The following is a 21041-nucleotide window of genomic DNA, read 5'->3' on the forward strand; positions in this document are numbered from 1 at the left end:
ATTTTTAAGCAAATTTGATATATGACCCTTCTCAATTCTGTATGGATGTATATATCTTATTATATCTTTGAACTTGCTCAAGTTAGGAAGAAACATGCTTAACACTATTAAATTATTACTTGAAATAATTATTCTATAAAATTCTTGAATGATCACGTTTCATATTTTCAAAGGAAAAATATTAATGTGCAACATCTATCAGATTTTGTGAGGAACATGGGTATTGAGCTAACAGATAAAGAACAAAAGAGGCTGCTAAAGAAGCTTCCAGTTGATGGTAAGCCATAAAGATACTTTAGTAGCCTTCTAGAATACTTAGCTTTATGGTACCATGGGAGAAGTTTTAAAAGTTCTCTTTAGGGGCGCCTGGGTGGCTCAGTCGGTTGAACGTCCAACTCTTGATTTTGGCTCAGGTCATGATCTCACAGTTCGTGAGACTGAGCCCTGCGCAGGGCTCTGTGCTGGCAGCATGGAGCCTGCTTGAGATTCTTTCTCTCTTTCTCCCTAGCTCTCTCTGCCCATCTCCCACTCACTCTCTCTCTCTCTAAATATATAAACTTAATTTTTTTTAAATTTCTCTTCTAGCATTTAAAATATATATATATTTAAAGTAATTAGAAAAGGCAGATTTTAAGTTATATCTATCAATCTATATATCTCTCTCTCTATATATAACCCAGGCCACCAGGGGCAAAATAAATGCTGTCATGTCATGCCCTCTGGCCAATGACAAAACTATTAGAAAAAAAAATGAAGGAATGTGATTAGGGGAGAGAATTTTAGAAGAATTGGACAAGAGAAATCAAAGGATAAAGAAACCAGCATAGAGAGACTGTCAACTGTTCTGTCAGGGGTTTAGAATGGCATAATTGTCACTATTGTATCCCGTCTCATTTTTTTGTTGTTATTCGAGGATGAATAAGAACATATTTACTCAGTAAATGAAAACTCTCCCTGAAATTCTGAAGTATATGTATTATGTTTCTGAGCATCTATATAATGCTTTGTCTGACATAGACACAAAGCAAATTCAATTAGTTGTCTTTAGCTTAAGTTGCAAAATCCCTTCATAAATTATTTCTTGTCCATAGTTTCATCAAGGCAAAGCTTAAGGCTCTTTAACACGATGTTAAAATAGAGTTTGGTACTCATGTTTCAAAGCAATATTAATAGTACTGAAAAGGATTCTATTTTTCCTTATTCCTAGTTTTTTCATATTAATAGTAAAAACATTTTCAATATAATAGTAACAGAGCACTGATAGATTTCTAGTATTTAATGTTCTTTCATATTTTAGTATTTTTTGTCATTCCTTATGTCTCTTTCCTGAGGAGGGAAGGTTGAAAGAAGTAAAGTCAATACTGTTCTAGAAAACATGGGAATCGTGCTCACAGGAGAGGAGCTTCAAAGTCTAACAGATAACCTACCAGTTAACGGTAAGCACTGTGGTTATTTCTCTGCGTTTCTGCAGAGCTTTGCCTGTGAATGTGCATATGAAAATTTTTGAAATTAGGACTATTTGATGCTGAAAGGAAATGTATCTTAGAGTAGAACCCATTCTAAAGTAAAAAGAAATCCTGCCTCATTTTTAAAATTTAAAGTTATCAACATGTTTTCATACAGAAAGCAGAGAAGCCAGAATGCTTATCTGAGGAATAGTCAGAATGTAGAATAAAACTTCTACGGATTAAATTTAAAAGTGATCATACGCTGGCTAACGCTTCATTTCTTAGTTCTTCCAATCTGAACCATTTGCTTTTTTGTCTTATGTGTTCTCCCTGAGTGATTTTATGAACCCCTACTTTTAACCATCTGTTTGAACCATCAGTTATGTTCTTTCCAGTCTTCTCCCCAGTCTTCAAACTATTTTATTCTAAATCTTCTGAGACATTTCTATTCAGTCCACCCCAAATAGCTGTTCAAGGATAAAATTTGTAATCTAATATATTCCATATCTTTTTAAACTGATCATCCTTTTTTCTGCTTCACTGACCCTGCCAGAAATCTCTACCCACTTAATTACTTGCTGCTGCCTATTTAAACTCCTAAATATTTTTAAAATCCATTCCTACTCTTTAGCCCTGTATCACTACCCTTCTTTCTATTTCTTTTTATCTCTTCTTAGACTGCTAGATAACTCTCTCTCTGCCTATAATTTTGTTACTTTTAAATCCACTCTACACACAGTGGGCAGAATGATCCATTTCTATGTAAACCTGATCATAAAACTAGTTGGGGTTTTTTTCTCCCCATCTTATCTTCCCCTCTTCTACTTTTCTGTACCTTCTTTCAAAACGTTGAAATAACTCAAGGCTCTGATGGGTTCTCTAAGTGATCTTACCTACTTTTTGAGCTCTGAATTCTATCTGTATGGTAATGAATCACTGATAGCTATTCCTAACCTAAAACACTCCTTGGATCTCTATTTGGTTTATTCACTACCTATTTGCAATCTCCACTTGGATAGCTCAAATAACTTGTAACTTAACTTGTCTTAGTCTGAGCTCTTGATTTTTCTACTAAAACTCATCCCTTCCCAGTATCATTACAAGGCATCACCACTGGAGTTTGTCTTGTGATGTCTTTGTCTAGCTTTCGTATTAAGGTAGCACTAGCCTCATAGAATGAATTGGTGTTTTTTCCCACTTCTGTTTTCTGAAATAATTTATGTAGGACTGATATTATTTCTTTAATTATTTGTAATAATTTACCAAAGAAGCCATCTGGACATAGTCCCTTCTCTCTGAGAAAATTTCCAATGCTAAATTTTCTTGTGTGTTGCAACACTATTCAGATTTTCTGTTTCTTTTTTATTCCATTTTGGCAGCTTGTGTCCATTTTGGAATCTATTTCATGTAAGTTGTTTAATTTCTGGCATAAAGTTGTTCACAGTATTCCCTCTTTAGCCTTTAAATTACTGTTAAGTTCAATGGGTTAATCCTTTCTTTCATTACTAATTGTAGTCATCTGTGTCCTCTCTCTTTTTTTCTTGGCTAGTCAATTTTGATGATGTTTTCGAAGACTAAATGTTTGGTTGCATTGAGTTTCTCTGTCATTGTTCTCATATCCTCTCTAATCTTCATTATTTTCTTCCTTCTGCTTGTCTTTGGTTTGGCTTGCTCTTACTTTCCTAGATGAAGATAAAGACTTAATTATGGATTTGAGATCTCTCTTCTTCTCTAACATAGTTATTTAAGGCTATAAATTTTACTTTAAGCGCCACCTTCACTGTGTCTCATGTATTTAATTTTTATTCAGATAAAAATACATTCTAATTTCTCTTGTAATTTCTTCTTTGACTCATGGATTACTTTGAAATGTGTTGTTTGATTTCAAAATATTTGAATGTCTCGGATTTCCTTTGGTTGTTCATTTCTAATTTAACTCTGTTGTGGTCAGCGAGCATACTTTGCATGATTTCAGTCCTTTGAATTTTATTAACACTTGTTTTACGATTTAGCATACAAGATAATCAGACGCTCTTTGGAGTCTCCAAAAACTTCTAACAGTGTAAAGGGATTCTGTGACCAAAATATTTGTTTTAGAGCCTTTTTTTTTTTTTTTTTTTTCCTGATAATTCTAACACTTGAGTCATCCAAGGATTGGCATGTGTTGATTGCCTTTTCACTTGATAATTGATCTCATTTTCCTAACTTTTTGTATGTTAAATAATTCTGAATTGTATCCTCAACCTTGTCAACTATTTTGTTGTGTAGACTCTGGGTCCTTTTAAAATTCATTGAACAATGCTGGTGGGTTTTGTTTTAGCAGGTAATCAACTCTGAGATTCAGAACACAAATTCCATCTCCCATTTCTCTGGATGGTTCCAGTCTCAGTTCATTCTACAAAGCTCTGTTTTACTGCTATGGGTCTGTCTGCATGTGCCACTTGGGTTAGTCTGAGACTTGGGCCCTGGTTTAAATCTTAATTCAGTTCTCAAAGCCATTGCAAGAATGCTTTCTTTGTATCTGTCTCATGCATGCACAACTCAAAAGTGAGCCCAAGACTTTTACAGATTCATACACAGAATTAGGGGATCCCTTTCTCCATTGTTCTCTCCTCTCTGGAATTACCCCATATTTTCCAGCCTGAAGGGGCCTCTTTTCCAGGTTTCCCTGGTCAAAGAGATGGAGTTTTTAATCAGTCTTAGCTTCCTGCTCTGCCTTGCAGTTCTGTGATTGGGGCCCCACCCTCAGGACAAAGCCATTAGGGAAAAGAGAAAACCAAAACAGAAGGCTCACCCCCGTTGCCAGTCACTTCTGCAAGTTTTGGTTCTCTTCTATAGTCTAGTGTTGTTGCTTTTTGTGTTTTCTTTAGACTTTTAGTCTAATCATCAGGAAAAATAGATTGTAGAGAGCTGATACGGCCATGGCAGAATCAGAATCAGCCTCATATTTCATTATTTAAAAAATATATATTCTTTAAAATTAAAAAAATTAAAAAATATATATATGTAAATAATACTTTCACATTTTAGCATGTGAATCAGGATGCATCTTATAATTGTTACCAATCACATAGTAGAGTTATTACATTCTTGTCATTGAGTCTGCATTTGTGAATTTGGTTTTAGCCTGTCACTGTGGCACATTACCACTTTCAGTTGTGTATTGTTGGTACCCCATGCGTTGAGTTTAATTGCTGTTTAAAAACTTCTCCAAAAAAATTGCGCTGTCATTAAGAATTGAAGGGAAAGTTGTGTATACAGGAAAAGCATGGGAACAGTGGCAAAGTATAAATTTATGATTAGTGAAGAAAACATCTCACCATTGGAGGAAAGACCACAATTCTGTTTTTCAAAATTTTATTGCAAAGCTACAACAAAATGCTTTTTGGACCTAAGAAAGAAAGAAACCCACAAGTAGAAAATCTATACTACCTGTTGTTAATGATGCATACACAAAAGAATTGCCTATGATACACCATACAGTGTAAGTGAAGGCAAAAGAAACTGCCAAATCCCTCACAAAGGTAAAATAAAGTTCCAAGCAATGAGGATGGACATCAGACATCAACTTGTCAAAATTTCTTGTTAACTTTAATTGCACCAAAAAGAATGAAATAGGAATAAATTTAACCAAAGAGGGAAAAAAATCTGTGCTCTGAAAACTATAACACATTGGTGAAAGAATTTGAAGATGACACAACAAACAAATAGAAAGATATTCCATGCGTAGGGATTGGAAGAACAAATATTGTTAAAATGTCCATACTATCCAAAGCAACCTACAATTCAGTGCAATTTACCAAAAGCGCGTTCTACAAAACTAGAAAAAATAATCCTAAAATTTGTTTGGAACTGCAAAAGACCCCCAATAGCCAAAGTAATCTTGAGAAAGAAAAACAAAGTTGGAGATGTCACAATTCCATATTTCAAGATCTACTTCAAAGCCATACTAATCAAAACAGTATGGTGCTGGCATAAAAACAGACACAGGGATCAAAGGAACAGAATAGAGAGCCCGGAAATAACCCCGTGATGATATGGTCAATTAGTCTATGACAAAAGAGGCAAGAATATACAATAGAGAATAGACAGTTTCTTCAACAAATGGTATTGTTGGACCATTTGTCCGGAAAACTAGACAGCTACATATAAAATAATGAAACTGGACCACTCTTTAATACCATACACAAAAATAAATTCAAAATGTATTAAAAACCTAACTGTGAGACGTGAAACCATAAAAGTCCTAGAAGAGAACACAAGCAGTAATCTCTTTGATATCAGCTGTAGCAACATTTTTCTAGATATGTCTTCTAACACAAGGGAAACAAAAGCAAAAGTAAACTATTGGGACTACCTCAAAATAAAAGCCTTTTTTGCACGGTGGTGGAAACTATCAACAAAACAAAAAGGCAACCTACTGAATGGGAGAAGATATTTGCAAATGATATATCCAATAAGGGGTTAATATCCAAAAAATATGAAGAACTTATACAACTCAACACCAAAAAAAAAAAAAAAAAAAATCTGATTTTTAAAATGAGCATAGGATCTGAATAGATACTTTTCCAAAGAAGTCATACAGATGGCCAAAAGACACATGAAAAGATGCTCAGTATCACTCATTATCAGAGAAGTGCAAATAAAAACCACAATGAGATATCAACTCAGACCTGTCAGACTGGCTAAAATCAAAACAATGAGAATAATAAGTGTTGGTGAGGATAACAATTGTTGGTGAGGATGTAGAGGAAAAGAACTCTTGTGCACTACTGATGGGAATGTAAATTGGTACAGCCACTATGGAAAACAGTATGGAGGTTCCTCAAGAAATTAAAACTAGAAATACCATATAATCCAATAATTCCACTACTGAGTATTTACCCAAAGAAAACAAAAATACTAATTCAAAAAGATAGATGCACTCTATGTTTATTGCAGCATTATTTATAATAGCCACAATATGGAAGCATCCTAAGTGCCTATCAATAGATGAATGGACAAAGAAGACACACACACACTGGAATATTACTCAGCCATATTCGTCAAGAAAGATGAAATCTTGCCATTTGGGACAACACAGATGGACCTAGAGGGTATTATGCTAAGTGAAGTAAGTCAGAGAAAGACAAATATATCAATTCACTCACACGTAGAATCTAAAAAAAAGTCAATAAACGAACAAAAAAACCAATCAGACCTGTAAATACAGAGAACAAACTGATTGCCGGAGGGGTGGGGATGTGAGTATTAGCAAAATGGATGCAGAGGAGTAGGAGATACAGGCTTCCAGTAATGGAATGAATAAGTCATGGGAATAAAAGACACCGTATAAGGAATATAATCAATGATATTGTAATAGCGTTGTATGGTGACAGACGGTAGCTAGACCTGTGGTGCTGTGGCATCACGTATAAAAACCTATCCGATGACTGCGTTGTACACCTAAAACCAATGTAGCCTTATGTGTCAACTACTCTCAAGAAACATTTTTAATTTCTTGTTTGCTTTCAATAAAAAACTCTAATGGAGCCCTCATCTAAGAAATGCTGTGTCACCAGTGCTGTTGATAGCACACTGGACAATATTTTGGAGACAAAAGCAGACACCAGTGATTCTGAGTTGAAGAGCTGAACAGCAATTTAAAAGAATTAGATTCTAAATATGAAATTATAGTAATTGCAAGTGTATCTCACATATTTTTATGTTTGCATAAGCATGACATTTTAATTTTTTTTAATTTTTAAATTTTTTTTAATGTTTCTTATTTATTTTTGAGAGAGAGAGAGAGAGAGAGAGAGAGAGAGACTACAAGCAGGGAAGGGGCAGAGAGAGAGGGAGACACAGAATCTGAAGCAGGCTCCAGGCTCTGAGCTGTCAGCATAGAGCCCGAGGTGGGGGGCTTGACCTCACAGACTGCGAGATCTTGACCTGAGCCGAAGTCGGACGCTCAACCAACTGAGCCACCCAGGCGCCCCTGCATAAGAGTGATATTTTAAAAATCGGCTTAACTCTAAACATCATTCAATGATATAAAATAAATTTTCTAAATTATAGGGAAAAAAAAGGAAGTTAGCCGATTTCCAGGCCTAGATGATTTTCATATTCTTCTTACAGTTTGTAATCTATCTTTTACAATAGGACATATGTATATTTAAAATACTTTGCTTAAAGGCAACAACCTCTTTGACCTCAGCCACAGCAATTTTTGCTCGACACCTCTCCAAAGGCAAGGAAATTAAAAGCAAAAATGAACTATTGGGACCTCATCAAGATAAAAAGCTCCTGCACTACAAAGGAAACAATCAACAAAACTAAAAGGCAACCGATGGAACGGAACGGGAGAAGATATTTGCAAATGACATATCGGATAAAGGGCTAGTATCCAAAATCTATAAAGAACTCGCAAACTCCACACCTGAAAAACAAATAATCCAGTGAAGAAATGGGCAGAAGACATGAATAGACACTTTTCCAAAGAAGACATCCAGATGGCCAATGGACACATGAAACGATGCTCGATATCACTCATCATCAGGGAAATACAAATCAAAGCCACACTCACGCTGGGATACCACGTCACACCAAGTGATCAGAGTGGTCAGAGTGGCTAAAATGAACAAATCAGGTGATTATAGATGCTGGCCAGGCTGTGAAGAAATGGGAACCCTCTTGCAGTGTTGGTGGGAATGCAAACTGGTAGAGCCGCTCTGGAAAACAGTGTGGAGGTTCCTCAGAAAACTAAAAATAGAACTATCCTATGACCCCCTGCTAGGAATTTCCCCAAGGGATACAGGAGTGCTGATGCATAGGGGCTCATGTACCCCAATATTTACAGCAGCACTTTCAACAATAGCCAAATTATGGAAAGAGCCAAAATGTCCATCAACTGATGAATGGATAGAGCAAATATGGTTTATATATACAATGGAATACTACTTGGCAATGAGAAAGAATAAAATCATGCCATTTGCAGCAACGTGGATGGAACCGGAAGGTATTATGCTAAGTGAAATAAGTAAGAGAAAGACAGATATCATATGTTTTTACTCATGTGGATCTTGAGAAACTTCACAGAAGACCATGGGAGATGGGAAGGGGAAAAAAAAGAAATAGTTACAGAGAGGGAGGGAGGCAAACCACAAGAGATACTTAAATACAGAGAACAAACTGAGGGTTGATGGAGGGTGGGGGAGAGGGGAAAGAGGGTGATGGGCATTGAGGAGGGCACTTGTTGGGATGAGTATTGAGTGTTGTATGTAAGCCAATTTGACAGTAAATTATATTAAAAAATATATATCAATAAATAAAATACTTGGCTCGACAATAATAGATACTAATCTCCTAATTTAACTTGTTATTTATGGAAAAGGAAAATTCCTATGTGGTGTATATGGGAAAATTTCAGGCAATTTGATCAGAGTCTTCCATAAAAGTACACTATCTCTGAATTTTGTTTACTCAGCATAACCAGTTTTTCCGAACTCTGAAGTCCTTGAAAGTAGAAAGTGTACTTTAATTATCTTTGTGCCCTTAAGACCTAGCACATTTCAAATATTAGATACGTAATTTGAGGGAAATGGTTCTTCTCTCACAACTTTGCACATCTCCACCTAGGCCACATAAATACATCTTGACCACAATCTTACCATAGTCTTTCTTGAAAGCGTCACAGTTCCTCCTGGAACAAGGGGAAGTAGACAGCCTTGTGAAGAGCTGCCACCAAGCAGTGTCTCCATCTGTTTCCCTATCTACAGGAGACGGTCACAAGGTCATTTCTCATTCATCTCCTTAGTTTCAGTTGAACACAACTTTCCGCCTCTCTCCCTTAGGATAGAGCTGCAGATTTCTGTATAAGTCTATAAAACTTGTTGGGTACCATTTGAGTGAGCTTCCCAGCAGCAGAACGACTCATCGCATGTCCCACCAGTCCACTGTCCAGCTGGTTCCGTGTTGTATTCTGGGACTAAAGTGGCAGAGATCCAACACCATGCTGATCTTACTTCTTGGGTATAAGTAATAAACTATCTTAATCCATTTGGGCTCATTGTCTCATTACCATCAAAATCTGTGGAGATGTGACGAGCCAACCTAGCAGTTTCAGTGGCAATCTTTTGTGATCCTGTTAAATACCATACCTCTTCTTAGGAACTCTTCTTAGGAACTTCTTGACCACTTGTCAGTAACTAATGTATGATGACTAAGTAAAGAGTGGAAAATAAGAAAAAAAAGGGAAATTTGCCTATGATGAGATGAATGAAGTTTTTTAACAATTGCTTCAAAAATACACCAGTCATATGTCACTGGCCATTCCATGATTATCATAGTAATTGAAAAGACTTTTCAAAAAAAATTATATTGGGAATATATGAAAGATTACTTCATTTTTCCTTTTATTATACAATGATAGGTAGGCTTTATGGATATACCATAATTGAGCAGGGTCATAGAACATGGCCAACATCAATAATAGTTTCTTCCAGGTTTATAAAGTAGGGTGAATCTAAACAATTCAGGAGTATAAATTGCCTCTGAGTGGACTCTATCTTCTAGGGCAGGGTCAGCAATGTTTCTATAAAGGTCAAATAATAAATACTTCAGGCTTTGTGGTTGATGTGATCTCTGTCCTACTTCTCAGTAATGTTGTTGTAGTACAAAAGCAGCTGTAAACAATGTGTAAACAAATTAGTGTGGCTGTGTTCCAATAAAATGTTATTTATGGACACTAAAATTTTAAATTTGTGTAAGTTTTATGTGTCACAAATAATATCCTTTTGGGTTTTACAATCATTTGAAAATGTAAAAATGATTCTTAGCTCATGGGCCATATAAAGCTAGGTGGTGAACAAATAAAAAGATACGTGGCAGTGGGCTGGATTTGGCCAATGGACGATAGTTGGCTCACCTCTGATAGGGAATAGGGCACGTCTTCTATCCTAGAATTTCTGAAGAACTGGATTTATAAGTTGAGGATTGACATAGAGCACAATGAAAAGAAGTGGACTTTCACAATATAAGGTTTTCATACTCTGTTTTTCTGAGTCTGCATCATTTTATTATTTTTATCTTTACCTTTTTTTATAGATAATGGGAAGGTTGATCTTGATAAATTGATGGATGGAGTGAAAACTCTTACAGGTGAGAAGTTAATATAAATCTAAGAATATAAGTTTTACTCAAAATTATATTTCAAAGACTTTTATTTCTTTGCTTTTTCTACCATTTTATCCTTCATTTGATAGATCGTTTTTTATCTAATTTCTTAGAGTTACACTTTTAAATCTCTGCATGTTAGTAATAAAATTTAAATTCTGGGGTGCCTGGGTGGCTCAGTTGGTTAAGCAGCTGACTTTTGATTTTGACTCGGGTCATGGTCTGAGGTTCATGATATCAAGCGCCACATGGGGCTCTGCCCTGAAAACATGGAGCCTGCTTGGGATTTCTGTCCCTCTCTTTATCTCTGCCCCTCACTCACTCATTCTCTCTCTCTCTCTGTCTCTCTTTCTCTTTCAAAATAATAAATAAAAATAAATAATTTCAATTGTGTGTCTTGGTAGCAAATTCTTTTTTTTTTTAATTTGACATTAATATATGACACCTCTTCTATGTGGGGGAAAAATATTCTGTATTAAATCAGTGAATAGTAGAGTTAGGACGGAGAGGAAGATGGCGGCGTAGGAGGACGCTGGGCTCACCGCATCCTGCTGATCACTTAGATTCCACCTACACCTGCCTAAATAACCCAGAAAACCCCCAGAAGACTAGCAGAACGGAGTCTCCAGAGCCAAGCGCAGACGAGAGGCCCACGGAAGAGGGTAGGAAGGGCGGAGAGGCCGTGCGTGCTACAGACTGGCGGGAGGGAGTCGGGGCGGAGGGGCAGCCCGCCAGCCAAGCAGAGCCCCCGAGTCTGGCTTGCAGAAGCGGAGGGGCCGGACGGAGTGTGTTCCGACAGCAAGCGGGACTTGACATCTGGAAGGTTATAAGCTAACAGCTCTGCTCCGAGAACAGGAGGGCTGGAGGACAATGGGAGGGAGAGTTGCTGAGCCCCGGGACAACACAGCTCAGTTTGGCGGGGAAGAAAGGCGCTCGCCAGCGCCATCTCCCTCGCCCACCCCCCAGCCAAAATCCCAAAGGGAACCAGTTCCTGCCAGGGAACTCGCTTGCGCCACGCAAACACCCAACGCTGTGCTTCTGCGGACCCACACCTCCGGCGGCGCGCCTGACTCCCTCCAGCTGCTGCAGGGCCCCTCCCAAAGCGGATCACAGAAGGAGAAGTGAGCTGAGCCTGCCCCTCCCGCCCCCCATGCACCTTGCCTATCTACCCCAGCTAATACGCCAGATCCCCAGCACCACAAGCCAGGCAGTGTGCAAGTAGCCCAGAGAGGCCACACCACCCCACAGTGAATCCCGCCCCTAGGAGAGGGGAAGAGAAGGCACACACCAGTCTGACTGTGGCCCCAGCGGTGGGCTGGGGGCAGACATCAGGTCTGACTGCGGCCCCACCCACCAACGCGAGTTATTCAAGACAGCACAGGGGAAGTGCCCTGCAGTTCCGCACCACTCCAGAAAGTATCCAAAATGACCAAACGGAAGAATTCCCCTCAAAAGAATCTCCAGGAAATAACGACAGCTAACGAAATGATCAAAAAGGATTTAAACAATGTAACAGAAAGTGAATTAACAGTAATAGTCATAAAATTAATCACTGGGCTTGAAAACAGTATAGAGGACAGCAGAGAATCTATTGCTACAGAGATCAAGGGACTAAGGAATAGTCAGGAGGAGCTAAAAAATGCGATAAACGAGCTGCAAAATGAAATGACCACGCTTCAGATTGAAGAGGCAGAGGGGAGAATAGGTGAACTAGAAGATAAAATTATGGAAAAAGAAGAAGCTGAGAAAAAGAGAGATAAAAAAATCCAGGAGTATGAGGGGAAAATTAGAGAACTAAGTGATGCACTAAAAAGAAATAATCTACGCATAATTGGTATTCCAGAGGAGGAAGAGAGAGGGAAAGGTGCTGAAGGGGTACTTGAAGAAATCATAGCTGAGAACTTCCCTGATCTGGGGAAGGAAAAAGGCATAGAAATCCAAGAGGCACAGAGAACTCCCTTCAGACGTAGCTTGAATCGATCTTCTGCACGACATATCATCGTGAAACTGGCAAAATACAAGGATAAAGAGAAAATTCTGAAAGCAGCGAGGGATAAACGTGCTCTAACATATAGAGGGAGACCTATAAGACTCATGACCGATCTCTCTTCTGAAACGTGGCAGGCCAGAAAGGAATGGCAGGAGATCTTCAATGTGATGAACAGGAAAAATATGCAGCTGAGAATCCTTTATCCAGCAAGTCTGTCATTTAGAATAGAAGGAGAGATAAAGGTTTTCCCAAACAAACAAAACCTGAAGGAATTCGTCACCACTAAACCAGCCCTACAAGAGATCCTAAGGGGGACCCTGTGAGACAAAGTACCAGAGACATCGCTACAAGCATGAAACCTACAGACATCACAATGACTCTAAACCCGTATCTTTCTATAATAACACTGAATGTAAATGGACTAAATGCGCCAACCAAAAGACATAGGGTATCAGAATGGATAAAAAAAACACAAGACCCATCTATTTGCTGTCTACAAGAGACTCATTTTAGACCTGAGGACACCTTTAGATTGAGAGTGAGGGGATGGAGAACTATTTATCATGCTACTGGAAGTCAAAAGAAAGCTGGAGTAGCCATACTTATATCAGACAAACTAGACTTTAAATTAAAGGCTGTAACAAGAGATGAAGAAGGGCATTATATAATAATTACAGGGTCTATCCATCAGGAAGAGCTAACAATTATAAATGTCTATGCGCCGAATACAGGAGCCCCCAAATATATAAAACAATTACTCATAAACATAAGCAACCTTATTGATAAGAATGTGGTAATTGCAGGGGACTTTAACACTCCATTTACAGAAATGGATAGATCATCTAGACACACGGTCAATAAAGAAACAAGGGTCCTGAATGATACATTGGATCAGATGGACTTGACAGATATATTTGGAACTCTGCATCCCAAAGCAACAGAATATACTTTCTTCTCGAGTGCACATGGAACATTCTCCAAGGTAGATCACATACTGGGTCACAAAACAGCCCTTCATAAGTATACAAGAATTGAGATCATACCATGCATACTTTCAGACCACAATGCTATGAAGCTTGAAATCAACCGCAGGAAAAAGTCTGGAAAACCTCCGAAAGTATGGAGGTTAAAGAACACCCTACTAAAGAATGAATGGGTCAACCAGGCAATTAGAGAAGAAATTAAAAAATATATGGAAACAAGTGAAAATGAAAATACAACAATCCAAATGCTTTGGGATGCAGCGAAGGCAGTCCTGAGAGGAAAATACATTGCAATCCAGGCCTATCTCAAGAAACAAGAAAAATCCTAAATACAAAATCTAACGGCACACCTAAAGGAAATAGAAGCAGAACAGCAAAGGCAGCCTAAACCCAGCAGAAGAAGAGAAATAATAAAGATCAGAGCAGAAATAAACAGTATAGAATCTAAAAAAACTGTAGAGCAGATCAACGAAACCAAGAGTTGGTTTTTTGAAAAAATAAACAAAATCGATAAACCTCTAGCCAGGCTTCTCAAAAAGAAAAGGGAGATGACCCAAATAGATAAAATCATGAATGAAAATGGAATTATTACAACCAATCCCTCAGAGATACAAGCAATTATCAGGGAATACTATGAAAAATTATATGCCAACAAACTGGACAACCTAGAAGAAATGGACAAATTCCTAAACACCCACACGCTTCCAAAACTCATATATACCCTCATATCCCATTGTATATATACCCCACATTTTCTTTATGTGTCCCTCCATCAATGGATGCTTAGGTTTCTTCCATGTCTTTGCTATTATAAATTATGCTATAATGGATGTGAAGATGTAGTTATCTCTTCAAGACAGTGATTTTGTTTACTTTGGATATATACCCAAATCATAATTTCTGGATCATATGTAGTTCCATTTTTAATTTTTTGAGGAACCTTCATACTCTTCACGTTGGCTGCACCAATTTACACTTTCACCAGCAGTGCACGAGGCTTCCCTTTCTCCCACATCCTTACCAGTACTTTCTATCTCTTGTCTTTTTGATGATAGCCATTCTAACAGGTGTGAGGTGATACGTCATTGTGGTTTTGATTTACATTTCCCTGATGATTAGCGAGGATGAGCCACCTTTTAATGGACCCGTTGGCCCTTTGAATATCTTCCTTGGAAAAATGTCTTTTCAGATATTTCACCCATTTTTAAATTGTGTTATTTGGTTTCTTTGTTATTGAGGTATATGAGTTCCTTATATAGTTTGGATATTAACCTCTTATAAGATACATGGTTTGTAAATATTTTCTTCCATTACATAGGCTGTCTTTTCATTTTGTTGATTCTTTTTTTATTATTATTATTCTCAAGTTAGTGAACATACAGTGTAGTCTTAGCTTCAAGAGTAGAACCCAGAGATTCATCTCTTACATATGACACCCAGTGCTCATCCTGAAAAGTGCCCTCCTTAGTGCCTGTCACCCATTTACCTCCCCTCCAAACCTCATCAACCTCAGTTTGTTCTCTGTATTTAAGGGTCTCTTATGGTTATTTTGCCATGCAGAGAAGCTTTTCAGTTTGATGTAGCCCTACTTATTTATTTTTTATATTGTTGCTTGTGCTTTGTAGGAGTCACATCCAAAAAATCATTGCCAAGAGCAACATCAAAGAGCTTTTTTCTCCGTTTCCCTTGGGAGTTTTATGTACGCTTTCAGGCCTTACATTTAATTCTTTAATTCATTTTGAGTTGATTTTTGTGAACAGTATAAGACAGGGGTCTAATCTCACTCTTTGTCATGTAAATATCCAATTTTCCTAACACCATTTAATGAAGACACTCTTTTCTCCATTGAGTATTCTAGGCTTGCTTGAATATTGTTGGCTTCTGTGTCAAATAGAAGTTGGCCATATATGTATGAGTTTGTATCTAAGCCCTTGATTCTCTTTCATTGGTCCAAGTGTGTGTTTTTATGCCAGTGCCATACTGTTTTGATTACTATAGCTTTATAATACAGTTTGAAGTAAAAAATTGTGATCCTCCAGCTTTACCCTTCTTTTGAGGATTGGTTTAGCTTTTGTGGTTCCAAATGAATTTTAGGATTATGTTTTATGTATGTGTAAAAAATGCCATTGGAATCTTAAGAATTACACTGAATCTATAGATGGCATTGCCTTAGTGTGGACATTTTAAGGTTAATAATTCTTCTAATCTATGAACACAGGATATCTTTCTATTTGTGTCTCTTCCAAATTTACTCCTAAGTACTTTATAGTTTGTGATGCTGTTGTAAGTGAGATTATTTTCTTCATTTCTTTTTCTGATAATTCATTGTTAGTATATAGAAACACCATTGATTTTTGTATGTTGATTTTGTATCCTGCATCTTTACTGAATTCATTCATTAAATTTAACAAGTTATTATTTTTTTTTGGTTGAGTCTTTAGGATTTTCTATACTTAAAATAATGTCATCTGCAAATAGACACACTTTTACTTCTTTCTTTCTTTCTTTCTTTCTTTCTTTCTTTCTTTCTTTCTTTCTTTCTTTCTTTCTTTCTTTCTGATTCTGGTGACTTTTATTTCTTTTCTTGCCTAATTGTTCTAGCTAACACTTCTAGTACTATACTGAATAGGAGTGGTAAGAGTGAGCACTTGTCTTATTTCTGATTATAGAGGAAAAGCTTTCAACCTTTCACTGTTAGAATATGATGTTAAGTATTGAGTATTGTCATACATGGCCTTTATTATGTTGAGATTCTTTCCTTCTATACCTAATTTAGTGACAGCTTTTATCATGAATGGATGTTGAATTTTGTCGTATGCTTTTTCTGCATCAATTGAGATGATCATGTGATTTTTATCTTTCATTCTATTAATGCAGTATGTCACATTTATGGATTTGCACATGGTGAAATATCTTTGCATCCTAGGGATGAATCCCACTTAATCATGCTATATGATCCTTTTAATGTGCTATTGAATTGGTTTGCTAGAATTTTGTTGAGAATTTTTGCATTTATATTCGTCAGGGACATTGGCCTATAGTTTTAATTTTTTTGTAGTATCTTTGTCTGGCTTTGGTATCAGGGTAAATGCTACCTTGTAAATGAGTTTGGCAGTGTTCCCTCCTCTTAAATTTTTTGGGAAGAATTTGAGAAGGATTGGTGTTAACTCTTCATTAAATGGTAAAAATTCAGCAATAAAACCATTTGTCCTGGACTTTTGGGGAAGAAGATTTTGATTATTGACTCAATATCCTTACTTGTTTTTGGTCTCTTCAGATTTTCTGTTTCTTCATGATTCAATCTCAGTAGGTTGTATGTTTCTAGGAATAACTTATCCGTTTCTTCTAGGTTGTCAATTTTGGGGTCTCTGCTCAGGCACCATTATAACCAGATCTGTAGGATGGACTATGCAACTTCCCAGGTGTTCTGGTTAGGCTTCTTGGTCAGATAAGGCTGGAAGCTATATTCATCCCTGGTCAGGGCTTTGAATTTCCTTCCCAGCCCAGTCTCTATATCATAGGCTCCTTTGCTGATAAGGCTTATTGGCTGGGTACCTGAGTCGGGCAGGAGTATCCATCAGTATCCCTGGCCAGATAGTGCCACTAGCTCAGTTCTGCAGAGAGACAGAGCCAATGAGTGGGCTCTTCACTCAGGCGCTGCTGTAAGAGGGGCTGTAGGGTAATCTACACAGTCTCTGGGATGGTCTCAATAGGTTTTCTGGTCAGGCAGGACAGAGGACTATCTATACTCAGCAATAGGCAGGAGCCATGAATTTGCTTCCTCATCTGGATGGGGTGATCGAAGAGGTTCCCAGGCCAGAAAGGCTTATTGGCTGGGGACCCAACTCAAGCAGAATGGTTCCCTGGCCAGAGGGACCACCATTTTGGCTCTGCAGATGGGCAAAACCACTGTGTCAGATATCTACTCAGGCACTGCTGCTAGGAGAAACAATCTGCCAAGATCCAAGTGCTGGTTAACGTAAGCCATGTTTCCCTTCTCCATCTCATTCTGATCTCAAATGGTTAAGACCCACGGATACCTCCCCCCCAATACCTATGGGACAGGACCCAGGTGGGCCTTCCAGGAAGCAACCCACAACTCTGGAGGAGCTGGATGTCTACCTTGGGCTCTCTTTTTCCCACCAGAGAAACCATAGCTCTGGGAAGCCCTCTCAGTGCAGCACTATACTAGCCTGGGAGAGGGCAGTGCAGTCAGAGCATAGCTGATTGTCTTACCCTTCTAATGTGGTCCTTCTCAGTCTCTGTGGTTTCAGGGAGATTCACAGCCTCACAACCATACCCTGGGATTTTCACAATGGTGTCTTGTCTGTGGATACTTGCAAGATGGTCTTTTTGTGAGGGGGACTGAAGTCAGGAAAAACTTATGTCACCATCTTGATGACATCACTCTCTATATATTTCAATATAAATGTAATTTTGTAATAATAAAATTAATTATAATTTAAAGTTAAAGAAAATTAAAATAAAATGCAAATTGGTCCATATCATTCTTGAACTTATAACCAACCACTCAATGATTCTATATAACCTAGTAGATAAAGGCTAAGCTTCTTAAAATTACTTACAAATCCCTTAATAATCTGAGTCCAACCTTCCTCTCTTGTATGAACTTTCCTTTCCCAAATCCATACTTTATTCTTCTGCAGTGCTGAACCGACTATAGTTCTCCATGCACTGCATATGTATATGTTGTATATGTTGTACCCAGGTGTGGTTTTACTTTATATTTCTCAGCCTCTCTTCCATGTAGAAGACTCTTTCTATGCATTCCCCTTTCCTTTAGTTAAAATCTGATATTTTAACTTGCCAGGCACTACATACTCTATGATGTATTCATTTAACACTCTAGTTTGAATTAGTGGTTCCTATATGAGCTATGGCACTCATGGCTCACAGCAGTACCTGAAGTGCTACCAGAGAGCTGATAAATACCAATGATCCAGAAACACTGGAAAAATAGATCAGCTTAAATCCTTGAAATTCAGAGATTTAATATAAGTGTGTATAAAATTATGATATTAATGGAATTTATCTGGAATTTTCCATCAACGTATGTCCTTTGTATATGTTTTTTGGAGCTCATGACATTGATTACATGTCTCAATTGTCCCTTCTCTTCATAGCTAATGGAAAAGTTGATCTGAATAAAGTGACGGATGGCGTGAAAGCTGTCACAGGTGATTGAGAAGTTAATGTAAACATAGGATCCTAATTTTTACAGAACTGTTTTTCTTCATGCCTTAATTGCTAGGCTAATTCTATCATTTTTACCTCCTATTTGTTTAAGGTTTTCATAACCAGTAGCCCAGAAATTGGAGAATTTTCTGATGTATTCTTCACGAATACACTTCATTTTCCTTATTTTAAGACAGCCAAAATGTACAATAAAAGGTGAAATGGATCTTTGGAAAAGTCCCTGGTAATTACTTAAAGGAGAGGTGATACATTCTTCATGTCAATAGAATTATGAAGATAAGCCATCTGCAGCTTGAAAATTGACAAAAGAGATCTATAATACCCACTTTGTGTCATTGTCATTTTGAGTATGTTAGTCCAAGCCTCCCAAGAAGCAAAAGCCGGGGCAGGGTTAAACATGCCAGGACATTATTAGGGGAAATGCCTGCGTAAGAGAAAATAAGGAGGATGCCTGAAAGGCTGGGAGGCTGTCAGACTGCAGGGCAAATCTGTCACCAGGTGAAGGAAAGAGGAAGAAATGTTTGGGCGGAAGCATCCTAGATTGTCATGCAGTCTGAGGAGGGCCTGGCAAAAGTGCTTTCAAGAATCCTCTGGTTAGAATCACCATCCTGTATCTTCCAGGAACAGGGCTCCCCTAGTATCTTGGCTGCACTTGTGATTGGCCAGTGCCAATGATACATATGGCATTAGTGCAAAAAAACACAGGTTACTTTCAAAGCAGAAGGTGGGGCCCTTGGTTAATTATGTTCTCCATAGTTGGAACTCCTGTGGATACATTCTCATGACCACCGTTGAGAGTGCCATCTCTCTCTCTCTTGTTTTTTTATTAAGTATAATTTATTGTCAAATTGGTTTCCATACAACACCCAGTGCTCATCCCAACAGGTGCCCTCCTCGATGCCCATCACCCACTTTCCCCTCTCCCCTACCCCCGATCACCCCTCAGTATTGTTCTCAGTATTTAAGAGTGACAGTGCCATCTCTTATTAGCCTTTAGAAAGCTGGGGCACCTGGGTGGCTCAATCGGTTAAGCGTCTGACTTCAGCTCAGGTCACGATCTCACGGTCCGTGAGTTGGAGCCCTGCGTCGGGCTCTGGGCTGATGGCTCAGAGCCTGGAGCCTGCTTCTGATTCTGTGTCTCCCTCTCTCTCTGCCCCTCCCCCATTCATGCTCTGTCTCTCTCTGTCTCAAAAATAAATAAACTTATTTTAAAAAAGGCAATTATGTTTCCATAAATGACATTATCTCCATGTATTTGGGCAGAGCTCAGTGATCATTACTTTCCCCAGCTCATAATCCTATTGTTTTAGCATCCTAATTTAGTTTAATTATTTGCAATAATTTGATTGTACTTAAATTCCATGTATGTCATTGTTTTAATCTTTTTATTAAGGAGAAAATGTTGATGTCAATAGCGTTAAAGCTGTTCTGGGAAACATGGGGATCGAGCTCAAAGGTAAAGAATGCTTGGAGCTGGTGAAAACTCTTCCTTTTAAGGGTAAGCATTTTAAATATTGATGTATTCAAAGAGAGGTTTTTTTTTAAGTTTATTTATTCATATTGAGAGGGTGAGAACATGTGTGAGTTAGGGAGGAGCAGAGAGAGAGGGAGAGCGAAAGATTCCCGAGCAGGCTCCGCACTGTCAGCACAGAGCCGGACTCAGAGCTCGATCTCACAACCCGTGAGATATGACCTGAGCCAAAACCAAGAGTTGGATGCTTAATTAACTGCACCACCCAGCTGTCCCCAAAAAGAAGTTTTAGATTTCTGTGTCTGCGAGAAGCTCTAAAATTATCTCCATTTCCTAAGTTCTAGAAAATAGAAAATCCATTTCAAAAAAAATTTTTTTTAGAATGTCCACTTATACCTGAAATGAATCCCTAAGTGGTTTTACTTTTAGATTAGGAAGCAGCATTTCCATTACGATGGGTCTTTTTATCAATAGTGAAAAACAAACAAGGAAAAAACAAAGGTTAAACTGGGATTTGTGAAAGAAGAAAGGATTAATAATTGGAAGTGAATAAAGGCAGGATTGGGAAGAAGAACAGAGGTGTGCATGATGTGCTAAATTTCACCCGATTTTCTCTCAAATTTTATTAAAATAAGAGAAAACTCTTGAAAAGTCATTTTTCCTAATTTCTCTGTGATTTTCCACATTTCTCTGTGACTTAAATTCTGCCTTTTCTTATAGATGATGACAAGATCTTTCAAAACAGGTTGCTAGAAGTTGTGATGTCTCTAAAAGGTACG

The 21041-nt window shown here is 37.9% G+C and overlaps 1 protein-coding gene across 1 annotated transcript in view; it reads left to right on the top strand.

Moving 5' to 3' along the window:
* The first annotated feature begins 216 nt into the window (after positions 1-216).
* Positions 217-21041, top strand: part of LOC147574431 (EF-hand calcium-binding domain-containing protein 13-like) — a 28480-nt gene continuing 7655 nt past the window's right edge. The window contains exons 1-6 of the mRNA XM_086685475.1: positions 217-277; positions 1335-1436; positions 10533-10586; positions 18719-18772; positions 20185-20289; positions 20983-21036. Of these exons, the coding sequence (XP_086541601.1) occupies positions 217-277; positions 1335-1436; positions 10533-10586; positions 18719-18772; positions 20185-20289; positions 20983-21036 (430 nt within the window). The remainder of the gene's footprint in view (positions 278-1334; positions 1437-10532; positions 10587-18718; positions 18773-20184; positions 20290-20982; positions 21037-21041) is intronic.

The sequence above is a fragment of the Puma concolor genome, chromosome E1 (assembly GCF_028749965.1).
Source record: "Puma concolor isolate L17-30 chromosome E1, mPumCon1.1.hap2, whole genome shotgun sequence".
Lineage (NCBI taxonomy): Eukaryota > Metazoa > Chordata > Mammalia > Carnivora > Felidae > Puma > Puma concolor.